Source organism: Anguilla rostrata, chromosome 3 (genome assembly GCF_018555375.3).
Source record: "Anguilla rostrata isolate EN2019 chromosome 3, ASM1855537v3, whole genome shotgun sequence".
NCBI classification, from domain to species: domain Eukaryota; kingdom Metazoa; phylum Chordata; class Actinopteri; order Anguilliformes; family Anguillidae; genus Anguilla; species Anguilla rostrata.
Window position 1 is genome coordinate 58974225 of NC_057935.1, and position 21107 is coordinate 58995331.

Sequence of the window (21107 nt, forward strand, 5' to 3'; positions counted from 1 at the left end):
TGCCAGTCACACCGCCCACACACCTTCAATGCGTCCTTCCCTCATCCTTCCCTTCTTCCTCTCGGGAAAACTTATGCTCCTCGTTTGTGTGCCCTTCCTTTTCCAATCAATACGCTTGACAATCTTTCACCCCCGCTGTTTCCCTGTTTGCCTCCGCGAACTTCAATCAAAGTTAAGTGGTGCTGTTCGCCGCAACTTCCACACACGCGCTGCAAGCTTCACCGACTCACAGTAACGCGCGAATGAAGGGGAAACAGCGCCCCCCGGTGGCGAACAGCGGAGCCTGCGCCTCCACTGCGTCGCAGAGCGCAGAACACTACTGCGGCGCCCATAAAAATGAGAAAGGAAATCATACCGCGTCTACGACGGCGTAGATTAAAAAAGAAAAATGTAATGCGTGTGTGAACGAGAAAAATATGACGTCAGCAAGGCAGTTTTTTTTGAGCAATGCCTTAAACGACGATTTTAATGACATGTGATGCAGCGTTCTTTTAGACTTTGTACAAGGCACATGTGAAACTCTTACCAAAATTCATTACCTCTTATTTACCGGCAGCACTCAGAAATCTGAAACGCACCTGTCTGAGACGTGCATAGCCCGAAACATCAAAGTTAACACCGATTATGTAATAATTATGTAACAATTCATTCTTGTCCAGAAAAGAAAAAGGAAATAAATATTGCAGGAGCATAAAACATCGAGTCCTTAGTGAAGGGCTTCAGAAACCCAATGGCAACGAAAACAGAAACTTTCAATTAAAAGTAAAATACATAAAGGCTGAGGTGGTCAGATGGGATGGTGCTTGTGGAACGCCAGCTGCTGTGTGGTTTCCGCTCTTCCTGTGCAGAGCACATTCTCCACAGAGACAGAGCTTGCAGGAGCTCAGCACTGCGTCAGAACACACAGCTGTGAGAGAGAGAGGGTGAGAGAGAGAGAGAGAGAGAGAGAGAGTGGGAGTGAGAGAGAGGGAGAGAGAGAAAGGGGGTGAGAGGGAGAGAGTGGGAGAGTGAGAGGGAGGGAGAGAGGGGGGTGAAGAGTGAGAGGAGAGAGGAGAGAGAGAAGGGGTGAAAAGGAGAGGGGGAGAGTGAGAGGGAGGAGAGAGAGGAGGAGATGAGCACAGGAGAGGGAGTGAATCAGAAGATAAAACAGGAGAGTGAAGAGGAAACAGAAGGAGAGAGAAGAGGAGAGAGGAGTGAATAGAGAGAAAAGTGGAGGAGAGGAAAGAGAGGAGAGGAGAGTAGAGATAGAGAGAGATAGAGTATGAGGGTAAGAGTGGGGGTAACAGAGGGATGACCTATTTACTGCTGCGCGGTGAGAGATGACACACATTTCTGACCAGTGCTGAAGCTTGATTCAAACCATCAGCTTCTTCCCTCCGGCTGGTGGATTATGATTTTGTTGTTTAACTACTTTTACCGATAAAGATAAAGAATTTTATCTTCTTTGTTATGATGTCATCTGTACTGTATTGTTGTATTGTATTGTTGTGATGCCATCTGTATTTTACATTCTGAGATGCTGAATCTCCTGTCTGCAAAAAATTTAAAAAATGACCCCACGGTACTAATAAAGAGTTCTTGAGCACTGAAGAGAGAGACATACAGCCACCGACACACAAAAACACAAACTAGGAAGCGCACAGTCGGTACACAGACACGTACTAACTCTCTCTCACTCGCATGTGCAACCGCCCATACAAACAAGCACACACAATAGCAAACAATGCAAAAACACATGCGTACGCAGATGCATGTACGCCATAATGGAACGGTGTGGTGTGGCTTATGAATAGCAATGAAGGGGGATTGCAGTACTGGTACACGAACGTGTCAATGCCACCATCTCACTGCTAACCATTAGAGGGATAGTATAATCACAGTTACCTTATTTAGCTTTGAGCTAGGGGTAGAATCTATTCATTTCGCAATTAAATGAATGGTAAGTGTACTCCATTATACGCTCATGAATAAAGTGTGGAGGCTGTGTTTCTGAAACATTACACTTCATTAAACCTAATGCTGTTTTTTTTTTCTCCCACAGCAGCAGCTTAAAACCCAAAGACAAAAAAACAAAAATACCCCCCTCCCCTCGAAACATTCAGTTACATAATGAAACAAACTGAAGCAAAACAGAAGGATTTAGGACAGGGTTCATTTATAGCAGAGAAACATCCGGGAAGCACTTGACGAACTGACAAATTTCAAAAGGAAATAAAAGACGAGGCTCGGATTAAGAAGGCAAACCGGTCGGAAAACAGACGGACAGGGAAGAAAAAGAAAAAGGAATGAAAGAAAGAAACAGAAGGCCGACGTGATGACAGCATCATGAGTAGACATCTTGACGTCGAGCTGATTGGTCAATGGCAGATGACGCCAGTGGCGGAGACATGCTCCAGCATAACCCTTTGAAGAGACGTTTTTTTTTTGTTCTTCAGTGTTTTTTTTGAACGAGTGAATCAGTGTTCTAGAACTCCACTGATTTTCAGTCACCAGCAGCGATTATTGCATCAGCACCAGAACGTTCAGCTAAGAACATTCTAAATCATGTCTCTCTGAGAACCTCTCGGCTCAGAGGGCTGAAGGATGCAGTCGGGCGATCGGTTGGCTGACCCGCGAGCCACTGGTCGTCATCCCCAAGGCTGCGGCTGGCTCCTCCCACACCACCGACAGAACCGACCTGCAGCAGTCTGTGATGTGCTCACAGGGCTAGCGTAGTAGCTAACTGACATTGGTAATACTGCACGGGTGCTTGCTGGCGTGGGAATGCTGTTAGCCTGGCGCAGCTATGCTACTTACGTAACTCAGGTAGATGCACTTATGTTCTCTTATGCTATAAGTCGCTCTGCATAAGACGGCTAAATGGATGTAACTTAATTCAAACCCTGACCTCCATTTCCTCTCCACACCTCTCGCACTTCGCAAGAAAGCACAAAGAACTGTTAACCAAAAGCAATAGGCTACACATGCTAACTTTCAGTTCGGCCAACGTTCAGTGTGTGTTTTTGTTTTTTTTTCCTTCGCTGGTACGTGGTCTGGAGAGTTCATCCATGTCCCCAAAAGTGAACTCAGCAAACCGCGCTTGGAAGAAAAGTTAAACTTGACAGAATCTGGGCCATTGTCTTGATACGATTGTGAAGATATTCTACACTGTGAGGTACAGAAACCCCGCCGTGACTCTCGGCCTGTTTCTCCCTGTGCGGATTAATAATGAAAGCAAGTCAGGTCATCTCAGCAGGGAATAAATTATCTCTTTTTCTAATGGATACACCAGTTGATTGGCAGGTCTTACTGTGCAAAGAGTGGGGGTGTGATTTGTGGCCATATGTGTGTGTGTGTGTGTGTGTGTGTACATAATGTGCTGAAAGGTAATATGTGCTCTGATAAGATATGGGGGTTGGAAAGGTAATTAGGGTATTCCACCGATGGCCTCCCTGTCCATCATCACTGTGATTCGCTGGAAGAAACGGCAACAGCTAAATGAGCATCATGGACACTCCCTGCACAAATGCACAAAGATACATCCACATACACACACACGGACACACACAGACACAGAGAAACACACACGCACAGACACAAATGCACACAGACAAACACACACACACACACACACACACACACACGGTGAGGAGTCTGACTGCAGTGTTAAAGTGATAAAAGCTTTTCTTCAATACTTTTCTGTTCATCTGAGCTCTTCTCAGTTTGCCCTCTCTCTGTGCGAATATGTGTTTTATGTGTGTGTTGTGTGTGTGTGTGTGTGTGTGAGCGTGTGTTCGTATATATTTGTTTGTGTGTGTTGTATGTGCATGGGTGTGTGCGCGTGTGTGCTTGTCTGTGTGGGCGTGTGTTTTGTCTGTGCGTGTGTGTGTGTGTATGTGTGTTTTTGTGCATGTGTTTGCTTGTGCCTATGTGCATGTGCGAATACTTGGGTGTATGTGTATGTGCGTGTGTAGGTGTGTGTGTGTGTGCGCGTGTGTAGGTGTGTGTGTGTGCGCGTGTGTAGGTGTGTAGGCGTGTGTGTATGTGTATGCGCGTGTGTAGGTGTGTGTGTGTGCACGTGTGTGTGCATATATGTGTGTAAGTGCACATTTGTGTTCTCAGTTCTGAAGTTCCCCTCAAGGCTCAGCGAGATTCCTGTGGGGGTTCACACGAGCAACTCAAAACTGCCCTCAGTGAGGGGGGATCAGGACCCCCCCGTCAAACCCCAATCTGCGCCGGAAAAGGAGATGAGTAATCCCACGTCACCCACGGCCCGCGACTCCGCGAAGCGACAGCGCGAACGGGAACGCGAGCTTCCAGCGCCCTCGCCATCTGCCCACGGCGCTCGTCGTCATGGCGTCACGTCGTCGCATCGTCACGGCGCATCTCAAAAAAGCGGCTTCGCTCAATTAGCCCCCCCCCCCCGGCTCGCCCTACCCGGGGACTCACTGAGCGCTGATTACCGCCAAGCGTGACACAATTAGACATCATTAACGACGAGCGTCGCCGTGGAAACACGTGTAATATCGCTCCTCATTTCTGCTTACAAAACCAGCACGCGGTTCGCAGGGCAGTCATCTATTCGGCAGCCCCGTATGGAGACATACGATTGGCTGTAGCTTCGCCCCGGGAAGGAGGGATCTGTGTAGGCTGCGATTGGTCGGATCTCATCGCTAACTGGCGATCCCCACTGGTTTGTTTGGGCCCTCTGAAAGTCAGCCTGCGGAAAGGCCGTGTGTGAAGGGTCTTCCTCTGCCTCCCGTCTGTGTGAGCTCAGCTCGCGGACCGCAGCGCGATGAGGAGGGGGGAGGAGCCTAACGACGCGCGTTTCCAGAGCACGGGACGTCCCGGCTCCGATCCACGCCCCCGGTTTTTGAAAAGGTGCACGCTGGTGATAAACGCAGAGCTGCTATTACACGATGTTCAAAGCACTTTGTACTCCACCGGGGAAGAATGTTTTGTTAATAGTTTTTTTTTTTGTGTGTGTTGCACTGCCATCACAAAGACTACGACTGTTTGCAATTACACACAGAGATCAGGCAGGATGATAGATGATGACTGTAAACGTGGCTAATTGACTAGCGGCTTTCAACACTTTGCCTAGCAACCTAAAAGAGCTCTTTCTTTCTCCCTCCCTCACACACACACACGCAAATGCTCAATACAGCAGCACGTCATAGCCTCTAATGTAACCGGACACATAATGAAGCCGCTATCAGCCACTATTGCTGGTGTTCCACTCGTCAACTGTTGTCCATTTTTGCCCCAGGTGTCGACCGCCCGTCATCAGAAACAATGGGGAATCGCTGGAACTGTCTGATTGGTTGAGCAACTGATTTCTTCGGTTCTCTTGTGCTGTTGTTGTTGTTGTTGCCGTCGTTATGGTAACCGCACCAACAATCTAAAAGGAGGCCTTTTGCCTTTCGCCTCTTCAAAGGCTCAGTTTGGTTGGCACACAGGCAGTCCTGCTGCCAATCAAAGTTTGACCGCTGGTCGCTCGCTCCCTTGCGACGGCTCGCGTCTGAAAGGGCACCTCTTCACCCCTACGTCCGGCTCTGGCACCTGCTCTCGATTTTAAACACAGCCCATTCATCCGCACCTCCATCGCCCCACTTATGGGATTACGCCTCATCTCGCAAAAGCCAAGCAAGGTTTTTGGGCCAACTTTTACTTGAAGAGGGGGAAAGGGGGGGGGGGGGGCATGCGCAATTTCCTGATTCAATTTAAAAAATGTTCTACTACAAACACTTAACCAATCCCTCCATTAACAAAACTGTGCAAAGGCATCAAGTTGAGGTAATAGTCCTACACACAATGGAAAAAAACATCCCTTCCCCACCCCCAGCTTCCCATTTCGCTCATTCACATGTTTCACAAAGACCACGCAATGGAACAGCACCACACACACACACACACACACACACGCATGCGTGCACGTGTACACACGCTTCCCATTGCGACAAACAACTCTCGTTTCCGCAAAACAGCCATGACCGGAGAGCAGAGCGGTCATAGGTCATAGGTCATAGGTCAGCAACAGAATGCTTTACGTGAACAGCGTCGCATTGTCAAGTTCAGAGTCATAGAAAGAGGGAGGGGGAAAGGAAAAGTTTCCGACAGACTGTGGTTTCACACATACGCACACACACACACACACACACACACACACACACACACCAGGGCCCAGGGTTCAACATCACACCGTTGATGACAGAAACAGACGATACCGCTCGGCAACCTTTACAATACAAATGAAAAAGGAAGCGAGAACAGGCGCTTCTTCTGCCATAAAAAGGTCTGTCATACCCCCCCCCCCCGCCCCCCCCCATTTCGCTGCGCTTCGGGTTCCCCTTGATGTGGCGTTTCTATACGTGACTGAAGCAAGGTGCACAAGCACGTAGCGAGGACAGCCGAGCCCAGCAGCTTTCCGTTTCAAAATTAATTCATTCAACCAGCATCATACAACAAAAAAAATAAAAAATATATACAAATCAAGCCAATCAGACAAAAAAGAAAATACTTTTTTTTTTAAAAACCAGAAAAAAACACAAACAAAACAACATAACAGACTAAAAAACACTAAACTAAAAAAAATAAATAAATAAAAAAACTATTGAGCAACACCAAACACCCAGTCATTGCGGATTTCAATTCCTGTCAGAAGAACCGCGCGTTCACACACCACAGACAGTCAGACCGCATTCGCGTCATTTTGCAATGCAAACGCGCCTTCTGGACGAACGTCGAAGCCCTCAGGCATCAACACTGGACCTTTATTTAAATAAGCGTCGCGTGAAAAGCAGAACGGGGCTTGTGTGCCTGGCCACAGCTTGCACATTCGGGCAATGATGACCGTTTCCACGACGACTCACCGCACGGTAAGGGACCGCTCACGAGGAGACGCCGGTTGTGTTCACCATAATGATAAATAATTATGCAACGTTATGTAGGAAATGTTTGGCACTGCAGGCACTGTGTATGACTGCTGGTAGAGCAATGTTGAGTAAGCTTCTACGAGGGCGTTTCAGAATGGAAAAATAGGCTACTGATGTCCAGACCTGGGTGGAATATGTGTTTGTACATCAGCTTAATGGATGACATTAACATGTGATAACACTCCTCCAAATCCCTGAGAACATCGAAAACTAACCAAAAGAAGGGATATGTTATCGATTAAAATGTACAACACTCATAAAAAAAAAAGATATTTCTGGATATAGTAAAAGGATATTTTTGTTCTGAATATTGATGTTTCCTCATTAGAACTGTCAGTAATCTGCACGCAGGACATCTGGTTTCATCAATGCTGCTTGCTATGAAGCAGATCATTTCTTTGCGTATCATATCATTTTAAAAATGAAAAAGAAAATGTTGATCATGACACTGCGATTATTTCTACTTTAAGGCTGACTATCAATTCTGCAACTGTTTTCAAATATAAAAATAATTTTTAAAATATATAAATACATTTTTTAAAAACACGTTTGGATTATGAACCATGTTTAAAACCAGACTTAACCCTTTAAGGTGCAATGTGGCAAATATGTGGTTAGAATGTTCTTAGCTGAACATTCTAATGCTGACGTAACAATCACTGCTGGTCACTGCTGAAATCAGTGGAGTTCTAGAACACTGACCTGGAATTTTGAAAAAAATAAAATAACATTCCAAAAATGGTCTCGGATACTGTACACAGTACTCAAGGCCTTTCAGTTAACACTTGGACTCAGCATTTGATCTAATCCCTATTGCACTTTAATATTGTAGAAACAAAACTGTTTAAACTGCAGTAGAAAATCTAAAATGTTCTCTAATTTGATAAATTATTATTATTATTATTATTATTATTACTAATAATAAATTTATGAAAAATGTCACAGTGATGCAGGTTCATTATGCAATAGAGTTAATGATAGCTGATATGAAACAGTGACAGGGCATTTCCTGTTAAGCACTGTGCTTGTAACATGGAGGACTTCCTCAGTTAGCCGCCACACTGCACGGTTTGGGACCCATTTAGCCACCGCTGAGACAGCCAGAGAGTCTCTTTCATTCTGAGCACACACACAACCGCTAAGTAGCCAGGCTAATTAGACTGCGGCACAATGCGTACACAGGCAAGCGGTTTCAATGAAAGCGCGGGGGGGGGGGGGGGACAAGTGCACATCTCCAGTGAAAATACAAAAAGTTTTAAATTCTCGCTTTTGAGAAAAAAAGCAAAAAAAAAAAAAAAGGACGATGAGCCAGGTCTGCACTTCGTGTTCAGAGGCACAAAAGCGCAAAAGACTTCATGAGTCCAGGGGGGTCTGAGGGAACATTACGCGCTGTGCGTAGGCCGAGGGAACAACCACAGCACCGTTTCCAACTCCTTTTCAAAGTCACTTTGACCTTTTCCATAACCTAGCCTCCAAACTGTTTTTTCTTTTGCTGTCAATTCTCAGCTCTGTAAGGCCGTTTGACATAAAAGCATAAATTCTGATCAATTAGGCAACTTATATTTCTGGAAAAAATAAAAAAATATATACATATGTATATATATATATATATATATATATATATATATATATATATATATATATATATATATTCCTTTTATTATCGAGAGAGAAATACAAGTATAATATTTTAGTGGGGAATTACGGTCAGGTTTATTTTGAAAGTGTCTGGGCTCCTGACTAGGCTACTATTCAAATTTGCAGTGTGGTTTACAGAGTGTGGGATGAACAAGGCTCAACTGTTCGACACATACCTGCACCTCAGCACTGCTCCATATATACAGGTATGCAAAAACGCTACAAGGAATAATCCTTCCCTCAGGACTAGATACCATCCATAATTCATAATTATGGGGCACATATTTTGTCCAATGGGGTCTAAATGTGTATTAATCAAGAGCACTAAAATACCATGTTCTGGTCAATTCTGTATTACTTTTTTAGTAACAAAAAAGAACATACACCTCCCTTTGAATCCAAGAACAAGGCAGGATTCAGTTTCAAAATTAGCTTCATTAAGACACCGACCTTTCCAAATGTTAACGTGTGGGCACACTGTGGGTGAACGATACGGAAACGTGCAGGCGTAGGTTTGGTTTCGATTTTTGGGGTGAGATACACTGCTGGGCCACCTAGTCATGTGTAGCCAGGCTGTGTGAGCGTTGAAACCAAGATATTACAGAGCGGGAAGCCAGAATCCCATGAGTCTCACAAGCATACTCGCTAGTCTACGGACCAATTCATATGAAGATGATGTATGTCAACTGAGGGCAGTACCTTATGTCAATAAACACCGATACTGGTGGTTAATCTTTTGTGCCAGCCAGTCATATCTTTGTTTTCAGTGCCAACTGTTCAAAACCTTTGCTCTTCCTTATTGATTCCCACACTTCCTTATCTTCTCTGAACTGGATTTGGATCTGGATTTCTAAACTCCACTGCGTGTACTTACCTCCAGCCTTACCTACTGAGTACTGTTCTTCCCCATTAAACTGATTCTCCCAGTTCACACAAGCAACTTTTGCCAATTTTAGTAGGTGTTGGACCAGCGGCACCCGGCCCTGACCGTGGAGAGTTGAGGATCCGACGCCCTTGAAACGCTCACCCAGTCCAGACGCTAGAAAACAGGTGAGATGAGTGGAGTTGTGTAACCAACTGCTCTATCGATCAGTTAAGCACAGACAAACAATGACAACCAGCAGCCCCTGGGTCACAAGGCTGGTCGAATCTGGGGACAACCAAATATTTTTTTTAAATATCTCAAAAATATATGGAAGATTATTTACAAACTAGCCAGACAGACAGGCACTGATTCTGACACACATTAGTAGGATATTTACATGCAATTTGTTAGACACTTCAGGGGGAAAAAAAAGTAGACAAACACTGTGCTATTATACTACCAGACCTGGGTCAAATACGTATTTGTTTCGGATTCAAATACTTTTCTATGCTATGATCTTGTCTGGTGTATTGGAACCAATGACGTACTCTCAAAAAGTGCAAACCCCGCCTTCTGGTCATATTGCCAGACTCAATTACACCAGGCCAGACCAAACAGTGCACAGAAAAGAATTTGAATCCAAAACAAATACGTATTTGAGCCAGGTCTGCATACTACCAAAATCTAGCTGCAAAAAGATCACCATCATAGCCAACATGGCTGATTTTAAATAGGATCACAATTAGACTCACCTGGGAACAGCCCAACCGACCAGTTACCCGCTAGACGCACTGTGCACACTGATCCAACTGTCAGTTCATGACAATGATGAAAAAAGCTTGTTATGCTGACATCTGCAAATAAGATTTAAATATCTGAGGAAACACACACACACGCACACACACACGTCCTGTCTCTACAGTGGAGGATACTCCTTCGTACGATGTAGCTCTCCAGAACCTGGGCTGGGCACCCTCTGCCATACACACTAGTAGAAAAAACAGACGAATGAGGTAATGACACAAAATTCGAGGGTGTGGCAACCAGTTTGAAAGCTGATTAAAATAATTCAGAGCTTTTTTTGAGGAATGTGTAGCTGGGAACATTTAAATTAACGTGCTACAGTATGTGCAAACAATAGTTCAATGACTCCGGTGCATGCAATCAAAATGACAATGATAAAATTATATTTAGGGCTTTTAAGTATTATTAATATTTCCTACTTTTTCTGATGAGGGAGAATGTTCGGGAACCAGACTGAAGGGTGCAATCTAACCCTAATGGAGGAGGTGAAGTTTTTCTACAAGGTGGCCTACATCCCGGTCTTTGTGATCGGCCTCCTGCTGAACACCGCGGCCTTGTGCGTTTTCCTCCGCAAGAGAGCGAGCTGGACGGAAACGCACGTCTACATGATCAACCTGGCGGTGGCCGACTTCGCCCTCATCCTCTTCCTCCCCGTCAGGATATACAGCTTCTTCAACCAATTGGAGGTCTGGGATTTCTGCCCGTACCTTATTGCCGTCCACTACTTGAACATGTACGCCAGCATCTTCACTGTTGCGGCCATCAGCGTCCACCGGCTCGTGGCCGTCAAGTTTCCTTTCTGCGCGAGGGCGCACGGTTTGAGGAAACGAACGGCTTTCGCGATATGCGTCTTCTTATGGGCGGTGGTTGTGACGATATGCGTCCTGTATAGCAAACTGAACAGTACGCAAGAATTACAGTCTTGCTTTGAAATAGCTCTGGAAACCATTGAGCTTCGGTTCGTATTGGTTTTTTTCATTCTGGGATTCTTTCTTCCGTTTTGCACGATTCTCTTTTGCTCCAGTCTAACGATCTTTTCCCTGCTGAAGGACGACCAGGTGATCACCCACGAGGAGAAGAGAAAATGCGTCGCCATAATAACGGCAAATCTGATTGTGTTCATCGTCTGTTACGCCCCCTTCAACATTATGTTGCTTGTTAAATTCAGCGTTGCCATGCAATCCCAGCACATTTCAAATTGCGCAACATATAATTTAGTGCACAACATTTGGTCCGTTACGAAATGGATCGCGACAACGAACTGCTGCTTAGATTCTATAGCATATTACTTCTTATTCAAAGAACATCTTGCATCGAAATTAACACCTGACCCTCGACAACATACCCCTGTTACTCAAATCAGCCTGACTTACAGTCTTGCCAATCAGTAGGACTACCTGTTCAGTTAATTACCTGGGGCAAAATAAAACCGGGGATGGATTTGGATTTGAAGGCTAGATTTGAGTATCTGTGAGTCATGCCCACCTACCCAGATGTGTGCGCGTGAACCTGGGGATTACCGGAAGACAGAATCTCGGTTCTACACCAAATAACGGACGACTAACGGCTCTCCGACACAACGGCTGCACTCGCTGCCAGGCCATCCTTAACTTCTTGTGTTATGTTAACCCAAATGCTGTATGTGATTCGAATGTTCATTGTTCAAGCAACTCCACTGCTTTCAGTTACCAGTTAGCGATTGCTACATCGGCATTAGAATGTTCATTTAAGAACATTCTGATCATGTATTTGTGATCTTATACCTTTAAAGGGTTAATGCATGGATGGATGGCAGACAGTTTCCTCCAGTTAAACAAGGGCAAAACTGAGGTTCTGGTAATTGCACCCTAGACCCCATGAGAGGACCTGACAACACGACTGAAAATTAGTGGCAAAGAACATTAAACGTCAGGCTCAGAACTAGCGTGCCATCTTTGATAGCATCGTTGAACTTTGAAGCTCACATCAGGAACATAACAAAAACGGGCTTTTATCACCTAAAAAACATTGCTGAGGTCAGACCTGCTCTCTCCCCAGATGACATGCAGGAGAAGCTTAAGCATGCCTTTATCACCAGCACAACTGACCATTGCAACACACCCAAAAAGACACAAGGACCGCAACAAATTATACAGAATGCTCCTGGTACCGTTTTAACCAAAATGAGGAAGAGGAAAACACATTGCACTCCTGTTCTAAAGTCCCTGCACTGGTTACCAGTCAATTTAAGAATTGATTTTAAGATACCTTCCTTTACTGGCTTTTAAATCCATTTGTGAGCGTGCTCAGGGGTGAGTCAATGACCTGCTGACTAGTTATGTTCCTGGCAGAACCCTGCTTCCCCAACTGCCTTCTCCTAGTTTTACCTACTTTCAGGACCAGGACAGTGACATGAGGAGGCTGCTCTGGGACAGTGCCGCACCCCCCCCCCCCCCTTTACAGGAGACATTGTTAAATGAAAACTCAGGACATACCTTTTCAGTCGAGATTTTCTGTAGCATATGTTATTGTCTTCTTAGTCTTTGATTGTTTTCTCCTTTTGTTTTCTTATTCTGCTCCTTACACAAATGGAACAGACGTGCATCTCATTTTTTCTTTTTAGTTTTTTTTTACTTCATTTAATTTTTAAATGTGAAGCACACTGCATTGAATTCAATTGTGTGAAATGTGCGATATAAATAAAGTTTGATTGATTGATAATTCGATCATGTCATGAATACAATGGCGACGGAGAAGGGCTCACATGCAACCAGGTTAAATTACATGCATTCTGAACAGTTCGGCTGTGGCGAACTGCTGCCCTCCCACGGACGGTAATTAGAATGCAAGGGGTCGTTTTTCAAATTGGCGAACGACGAGACACCCATAGTTTTTTCTTGCCAACTTGACTAAGAACTCGTTTAACTAACAAGTTATTTGGAAGATGCGAAAGGTAAGTTAATAGGCTACATTTATGGTTTTAAAATGACACTCCCCAACAACGGATGTCAAACGACAATAAACGCTCGTCAAATACAACTTCAATCCGTAATCCTAGGCATCCATCATTCCTATCCAACAACGGGTTATATACCGAGTCACTTTCTTCAGATAGCTTTATGCACGTACCGGATCATTTCCGTGCAATTGTAAAAACACTCAGACCGGAAACGGTTTGAGCTCATGGCTCGGTCCCGGTCAATTTGAACCATAGCCATTGCACTTAACACCAGAGAACCCTGATTGGGCGAAATTGGCAGTCGCCGCAGATAACACTCACCTGCTTTATGTACCAAGCACTGAGATCTGACATCCTCGCGGTCACAGTGCCACCAGCTGGTCATACAATATAAACTGTGATGGTTTTAAAACGATCGTGGCATTTGCTTGAGGTATCAATAAAAAGCGTAGATAAAATGCTAATTCAAATAAGACAAATGGAGGCACATCAGAAGGAATTCATTATGTTTTTTTATGGTTTATTAGAACGGGAAAAGGTGACAGAGATGAGTCTCCATAGCAACTGATAGCCAGCCTGCCAATTTGGCCAAGTGCCAACCAAAGACAGGACACTGCTCACAAGTCAGGTGTATGTGTGTGCGTGTGTTGTGTGCATGTGTGTGTTCGCGCTGTAGAACAAAAAAGTTCTGCTTATTCAAATAGTTTGAATAGACCAATTGCCTGGAATTATTTTTTCAATATTTGCTGGTAATTAACTTCTTAAATTCCTTTCTCATTTCTTACTCCATTTATACGTTTTAGGTTGAGACTGCTCAATGAATTTAGCACGAACCTGCATTTAGGTTTTAGGTCAGCACGTGTTCATGCCAGTGTATAGCAAGAGACACTCCAATATGTGAGTTTTGTGTACAGTGATATAACAGACAGTTTTTATTCATAAACACACTCAAACGGTATTGCACGGAAGCGCGCATCCATACTTGCCGGGCTGAACGACCACATCACGTAGCTCTCTCATGCTTAAGGTCCCCTGGAGGAATGGATTTATGCAGAGCACACGTGCGGAAGTCAGTCGGCCAACAAGATGACCACCACTTGTGACACTGACACACATATACACGTACACACGTGCGCACACACACACAACTGCAGCTGGTCGCCAAAGCAACAGGAGACTCAACGCTGTGTAGAAGTGGGATTCGCGCCCGGAGGCAAGCCTGCAATTATCCTCTTCCTGTTTCACAGAGATGACAGCAGGCTGCAGCCATCCAGACGGTAAATACTGAGACCATCTCATTCGCTGCACAGTCAACACTCGCACACTGATGAGCCAATCAAATCAAAACACGGAATTATCCCAAAACCCCAAACAAAAATATTTCCACTGAATTTTTCTTTCTTTTTTTTTTTTTTTAAAAAGAGACACTGAAAAAGTACCGCCTAATATTACTGTCTACAGCTTCACAAAATGCAAAATTCATTTGTGCTCATGTTTAAAAAAAATCATACAGTGGTGGTGAAGAAAATGAATTTGCAGTATACAGTATTTAAAAATGAATGTAGCCATTTTTTTTTCTCTTTATACTGTTTTATGGCAGTTTGCGGCAGCGGGCTTAAAACCTCTGGTCTTTTGAGATACAATCCTATCGCTCTGCCTTTCCCTAAACATGGTACGTGATGTCACCACTTTAAATTTGGCTTGGGATGGTGGGGATGGCGGGGAGTGGGGGGGAGGGCTGGTTTTCAGCAAAATGAAAGCAAAACAGTTCTTTAAAAAAAATAAAAATAAAAGCAAACATTTTTTTTTTCTGTAGCTAGATTATTTGAAAGCAAACATCATTGGCTGCATCAAGAGTTTACCACACATCATAAGCAGTAAAACACTTAAAATGGAGATGCTGCTCGTTGGGTCTGCCCCTTAGTTTCACTTATTTATTTATTTATTTATAAATGTCAGGTCGCAGGAGCTCACGACGGCCTCCATGGTAAAAACGCAGCAGCTTGGCACGTACTGTACGTGTGTGTGTGTGTGTGCGTGTGTGTGTGAGGATGAGACGTTTTCGTTCCTCCTTCTTAAAAATGTGTGTTCCATGGCGAAAGGAAAGCCGCTCGCTGTAAGCCGAGTCCACCAGGTTCTGGTTCAGATTCTGGTCCTGGTTCTGGCTCAGGTTCCGGTTCAGGTTCTGGTCTTGGTTCTGGTTCTGGTTCTGGCTCAGGTTCTGGTCTTGCTTCTGGTTCTGGCTCAGATTCTGGTTCAGGTCCTGCATGGTGTCCAGGTTTATTCAGGTGTACCGTGGGGTCGCGGTGTGCATGGAGGAGCGGGGGCGTGTCCCACGAGAAGGGGGCGGGGTCTCCTGGGATCAACAGGTCGTGAGGGGCGGGGACCAGACCGAGCAGAGAGGGCTGCTTTAAGCATGGTAAATGGTAAATGGACTGCATTTATATAGCGCTTTTATCCAAAGCGCTTTACAATTGATGCCTCTCATTCGCCAGAGCAGTTAGGGGTTAGGGGTTAGGTGTCTTGCTCAAGGACACTTCGACACGCCCAGGGCGGGGTTTGAACCGGCAACCCTCCGACTGCCAGACAATTGCTCTTACCTCCTGAGCTATGTCGCCCCCGAATTTTAAGCAGAATTTAAAAACAGGGGGAGGGGCCACGCTGGCTCGTGAACGTGCACAAACGCACACACGCACACACACGCACGCGCATAGACACTGTGTGTGTGTGCGTGCATGTTTGTTAGTGTATGCACAGTGTACCTCTGTGTTTTAAACGGGACGTGTATGACCACATGAATCTCCCCTTGTGGGATAATAAAGTTCACCTTGACCTTGACCTTAAGACACACACACACACACACACACACACACACACACAATGGCAACTCTTTCCCCCAGACCTCGCCTTCCTGTAGTCAGCAGTCTTCCCCTCCACTTTGCACCACTCCAGTGAAAGAGCTCCCCCTGCAGGCCACTTCCTGAAGGTGCACCAGGCAGCCAGTGGCTGGGTCCGGTGCACTTCCCCTCAGAAAGGTGAATCCAGCCCCCGGCAGCCAATCAGATTGTTTCCAGCGCCTCTTCTCCTCTCAGCCCGTAAGCCATTATTGGTTCAGCCAGGTGTCTGTCTCTGCCTGCGCAGTGAGAACCAAGGGAGGCGGTACTGGAGGTACGGTTGCCATGACGATTGGGAAACGAGCCCTGGGGCCATTCAGGGCGATTCGGTGTGTGACATCACCTGCCTCTCACGGCTGCTTTAGCAGCGATCCCTCACATGTGGGTTTATACTGCGTGTGAGAGTATGCACGGGACTGTGTGTGTGCACGCATGTGTGTGTGTGTGTGTACGGCCAGTGTGTGTGTGTGCATGCATGAGTGTGTGGGGCCAGTGTGTGTGTGTGTGTATGTGTGCATGCATGAGTGTGCGGGGCCAGTGTGTGTGTGTGTGTGTGTGTGTTTTGTGTAGGGCAGGCAGCTGGGGGTGCTGATAAACAAACTACCCTACTGCGCGGGTGGGGGGGGGGGGGAGTTAGCGGAATAAAACACAAACACAAGCAATACCCACGTTTCCTGGGGGGAATGGCTTTCAGACAAAACCCCTGGGAAAGAGAGTGTGCATCTTGCGTGTGTACATTGTGTGTGTGTGTGTGTGTGTGTGTGTGTGTGTGTGTTTACGACAATTGGGAGGGACTGCCCCCTCCACCCCATGTCCCCTGTGACCCCTATGTATTCAAAGTGGCAGGAGGGGCACACTCCTCCATGCTAAAAATGCCCCTTCCAGAGATGTCAATGTCCAGTTCACCATGGTCCTCATTGTACACACAGAGGCTTCATTTCATACAGAGAGCCCTGAGTAGGACACACCCCCCCCCCACCTCCCCAGCATGGCGCCCCCTCCTGGTAGACCCCTGTACACACACAGCGCAGGGCGCCCGCGGGTCGAACCCGCATTGCATCGGTTCACCCACGTTCCCCCTCCCCCCCCCCTCCCCAGTGAGTCAGAATGGAACGTCTCCGTGTGCGGAACACATGGTACAGAATGTTCCGGAGTTCACAGGGAAACCCAACAATGCGGAACGTTCTGGAAGATCAGCGGGGATTTTCTCTCCGACCCTCAGATCTCGCCCTCCTGTCTCCGTGTAGCCTCGCTGGAACCCCGCTGTGCCTTGCCCAAAAAAACCCCGCCCCCATCCCAACCGCCCCCCCCTTCCTCCCCTCCCCCGCACATCTGCGGTCGAAGGTTGTCCGCTCAGCTCGCTCCACCGATGCCGTCCAGGAGAGGGCGCTGTCGACACAACAACCGTGGCGAGTTCAGCCCTCTTATACTCCCAGTGTTCCGGAGGTCCTCTCTCTCTCTCTCTCTCTCTCTCTCTCTCCCTCTGTCTCTCTCTCTTCTCATGCCCGAGAGGAAGATCTCCCACTGAAGCGAGTACACACAGCTCAAAGGATGAGTCTTCTTCTTTCTAAAAAAAAAAAAAAATCCCCAAAAAAACTAATCCTGTAAGAAAGTGCGGCGGCATTTCACAGAGAATTTTCCCTTTAAGAGACAGCAGCCGTTACGCTGTATTACTGTTATTTCCCCCCGTCTTTTGCCACGGGGATGGGGAGTTAGGTACGCTGTCCTGGCACGGCCTGCTTGTAATTCTGGGGGAATCGACGTCCCCCGAAGATCCCCGCTAGCAGCCGCCACGCCGGCGGGACGCGCAGCTGCGTCCTCCTTTTAAATCCGCTTGTAAACCTCGGGGAGGCGAGCGTGACCGTCGGCACTGTCTGGGGATGAACAGAACCGTCCCGTCCCCATGCCCCCCCCAGCCGAACAGTGTTATCTGAGCGGGAGCTGCGGGTTCGGGGGGAGGCGGGGGGGCATTTTACCGCCAGACTCTCAATCGCCAGCAAAGCTGCTCTCCTGTTTTCTCTCTCTCCTCTCCGCCAGTCTCCTTTTTTTTAATCCTCCTGCCGGTGTTCTTTCCCCGAAAAAAGCGATACAACAGAGAGAGAGCGAGAGAGAAAGAGAGAGAAGAAGTCTGGCCATTGGAGAAAGAGAGAAAGTGTCTCCCAATGGAGAGAGAGAGTCTGGCCATTGGAGATGTGGAGGGTTGGGGTTGGCGTCGATGAGAAGTTGGGGTGGGCGGGAGAGGTGGCGTGGCTATCCTCTTCTGCGTCCAAGGAGAAGCCTCTTCATCATCCCCCTCCTCCTCCTCCTCCTCCTCCTCCTCCTCACTGGCCGGTCGGAGTCCGCTCGCTGGTGGCCTTGCTGAGGAGGTGGCCCAGGTCGGCCAGGTCCCCCAGCCCCCGGGGGCCATGCAGCCCCGCCCGCGTCAGGCCCGTGGGGGCGGGGCCATAGTGGTGATGGACAGGTGGGACTGGGGCGTGGCCGTGGCCGTGGCCGGGCGGGACGTGGGCGTGTCCCGGCGGGGCGAATCCGAAGCCCTCGTGGGCCCACCGCAGGGCCTCGCCGTAGTCCTGCTGGGTGCTGGGGGCCGACACCACCCTCCGCCGGTCGGGCGTGTCCTGGGGCGTGGCCGGGTAGGCGTACTCCCCCGCCGAGTTCCGCAGGGCCCCCCCTCCCCGTCCCGCCTGCTCCCGCTCCCGCTGCCGCGCCAGGGCCAGGTAGTGCTGTGGGGGGTCGCCGGGCTCCTCCCTCCGGACCCCGCCCCCCTGCAAGAGCTTGGAGCTCAGGTAGATGGAGGAGGAGGAGGAGGAGTGAGGCGGGGGTCCCAGGAAGGTCTGGCTCTGGTCCCAGCCCGATTCGGAGAGGCGCATGCCCGGAGGGGGGCGCTTCTTCTGCAGGGGGGTCTGCTCGGGCGTGGGCAGGAGGCCCGGGTCCAGGTCCCCGGCCTTGGTCCAGCCGTTGGACATGTCGAACAGGGCGTCGGCCTGGGACCGCGGCCTGTCTCCGCCTCCCCCGCTGTGCCGCGACACGCTGGCCACCGAGCCCGCCCCGCCCTGTCCCAGCATGCCCTGCTCCTTCTCGCCTTTGCGCCGCCCCCCGGGCCCGCCCCCTCGCCCCCCGCCCCCGCGGGACCGGCGCCGGTGCTTGCGGCCCATGATCCAGCAGACGGCCAGGCCCGACAGCGCCGCCCCGGTGGCGAAGGCGGAGACTGCGGACACCACCAGCAGGTTGATGGTCACCAGCCCCTCGGGTTCTTCCATTAAGCTCTCCTGCAAGAGCCCTGAGGAGAGGAGAGAGAGAGAGAGAGAGAGAGAGAGAGAGAGACAGCGTTACACACACTCACATGCACAGACACACACTCACACACCACATATACACTGACACACACTCACACAAACACTCACACACAACAACACACAACACATACACACACACAAAATACTTTAATCCCTTGGATGGCAGTAAAATTCTACTTCCTATTTGCACAAAATTCCACTTTTACTACGGTTCGAACGTTTCACCTCGGAAACGCGCGGAGTAGAAAATTATCTGGGAACAGCAGGGGTTTTCATCCAGATTTTACTGCCCTCTAAAACAGCTAAAGTGTCTCATATATACATTGGAAGCGTCTTGGTCTGGCTGTTACATTTCACATTACGCAGAGCCAGACACTGGCAGAAATCTCTCCTCCCCTTAATGAAGGATGTCGTGAATGTCTTGGAGGAATGGAAACAAAACATCTAGCTACACGCACTGATAAGCACAATAATGACAGCCGAGGGCTGTCCGCGTGTCACGATGAGAACCTTTTACTGTGGTCTAATCTGCCAGCGAATAGAGTATATAATTGGTGTAAAGAAGATAGTTAGCTAATTGCGTCGGGGGTAATTGGTGGAAACGGGAACCTGTGTGTACACACTGGCTCTCCAGGAAAGCGATGGCTCATTTGTCCTGCTTTAAGCGTGGTCAAATACTCTCTCTCTCGGGGGGGAGGGGGGGGGGGGGGGTTTGGCCGTTTAGGGTTGCCCTGTTGATACGGCAAGATAACTGGCCTCCTTACCCCAAAAACTAGGAGCAATTTTACCCCTAGGTTTTTAATGAGCTGTAATAATCGTGTCCCAGATATGGAATACCTCCCAAACTTTCTCCACAGATTTCAGATTTCAGGAAATGACTTCAGCACAGGCCTGGCTACCCAGAAGGCCACTGGGGAGTGTAGTTATTCTGTGGGTCACATGTGATGGATTTGATATTGTCAAAGTAAAAGGAAGTAGGAATTACTTATTTGAAAAAAATGATGATAATACAAAATTCTTCCTCTGAACTCCACACAGCCTCTTGTTACCTGAACCACAAAAATAATAAATAAAACCGTTATATTTATATAACGAGTCAGAAGCATTCGCCCAAGGTTAGATCTGACCCAAAGGCTCTAAAAACGAAGGCATTACCAGTCAGGTAAAAGCGAAAACCGACCCTAGCCAAGGGCAACGTCCTTATTTTGAACCTCCTCTCCAGGGAGTGTTGTCACGGCAACGCGCTACAAGGCCATGGCTTTACACAGCACCTCACTGCGCTTGCTAGCTAAGTAGCCGAGCTCCACCCGCTGCATTTAAATAAATGCCCGCATCCCCGTTGTATGCTGGCCACCCGCCCGCTTGTTACAGCAGAGCTGTACTCCGACTCCCACCACAACACCTTTTCGCGTGGCGTTTCTTCAGACAAAACGGGCGAAAAGCACAAAAACCTGCCCGCCAACCCTGCATTAGGGGAGACTAGTTCACAGAATGTTGTGACTCACGAGGAGCAGGGCGATTTCAACCGTTTTTTTTATAGCAACGTCCACGGCTAACTTTCCAGCTAACGGCTGCTGATTGGAAAACTAGGAAGAGCACGTTGGCTGAGCTTACAACACTCAGGATAAGATGTAGATCAGCACCCGAAATATACAATCAGGAATAGGCTACGCCTCAGACCTCTGTACAGGTAGACTGTCTGTCCCTTCCTGTTCAAAACTTTTATTGCTTCTGTATTTCCGCGGTGATCGGTTGGTCGTG

At 47.7% G+C, this 21107-nt stretch overlaps 2 protein-coding genes across 3 annotated transcripts in view; one reads left to right on the forward strand and one right to left on the reverse strand.

Annotated features, from left to right (window-relative positions):
• The first annotated feature begins 6639 nt into the window (after nucleotides 1-6639).
• gpr35b (G-protein coupled receptor 35 b) lies at nucleotides 6640-12985 on the forward strand. 2 transcript variants are annotated; one of them, XM_064328755.1, is made up of 3 exons: nucleotides 6640-6857; nucleotides 9509-9611; nucleotides 10658-12985. In XM_064328755.1, exon 3 carries the CDS (start codon nucleotides 10659-10661, stop codon nucleotides 11610-11612), a length of 954 nt encoding a protein of 317 aa, XP_064184825.1. In that variant the 5' UTR covers nucleotides 6640-6857; nucleotides 9509-9611; nucleotide 10658; the 3' UTR covers nucleotides 11613-12985. The 2 variants fall into 2 exon arrangements, with proteins under 2 accessions (XP_064184825.1, XP_064184824.1); XM_064328754.1 differs by having other exon boundaries at nucleotides 9509-9602; nucleotides 10654-12985.
• Nucleotides 12986-13658: 673 nt separating this feature from the next.
• sema6ba (sema domain, transmembrane domain (TM), and cytoplasmic domain, (semaphorin) 6Ba) overlaps nucleotides 13659-21107 on the reverse strand; it is a 108802-nt gene continuing 101353 nt past the window's right edge. Inside the window, exon 18 of the mRNA XM_064329836.1 lies at nucleotides 13659-19330. Within this exon, the coding sequence (XP_064185906.1) occupies nucleotides 18375-19330 (956 nt within the window). The 3' untranslated portion in view covers nucleotides 13659-18374. The remainder of the gene's footprint in view (nucleotides 19331-21107) is intronic.

What these genes read in the sequence shown, in the direction of transcription:
- gpr35b (XM_064328755.1), top strand. Translation starts at nt 10,659, where the DNA reads ATGTTCGGGAACCAGACTGAAGGGTGCAATCTAACCCTAATGGAGGAG.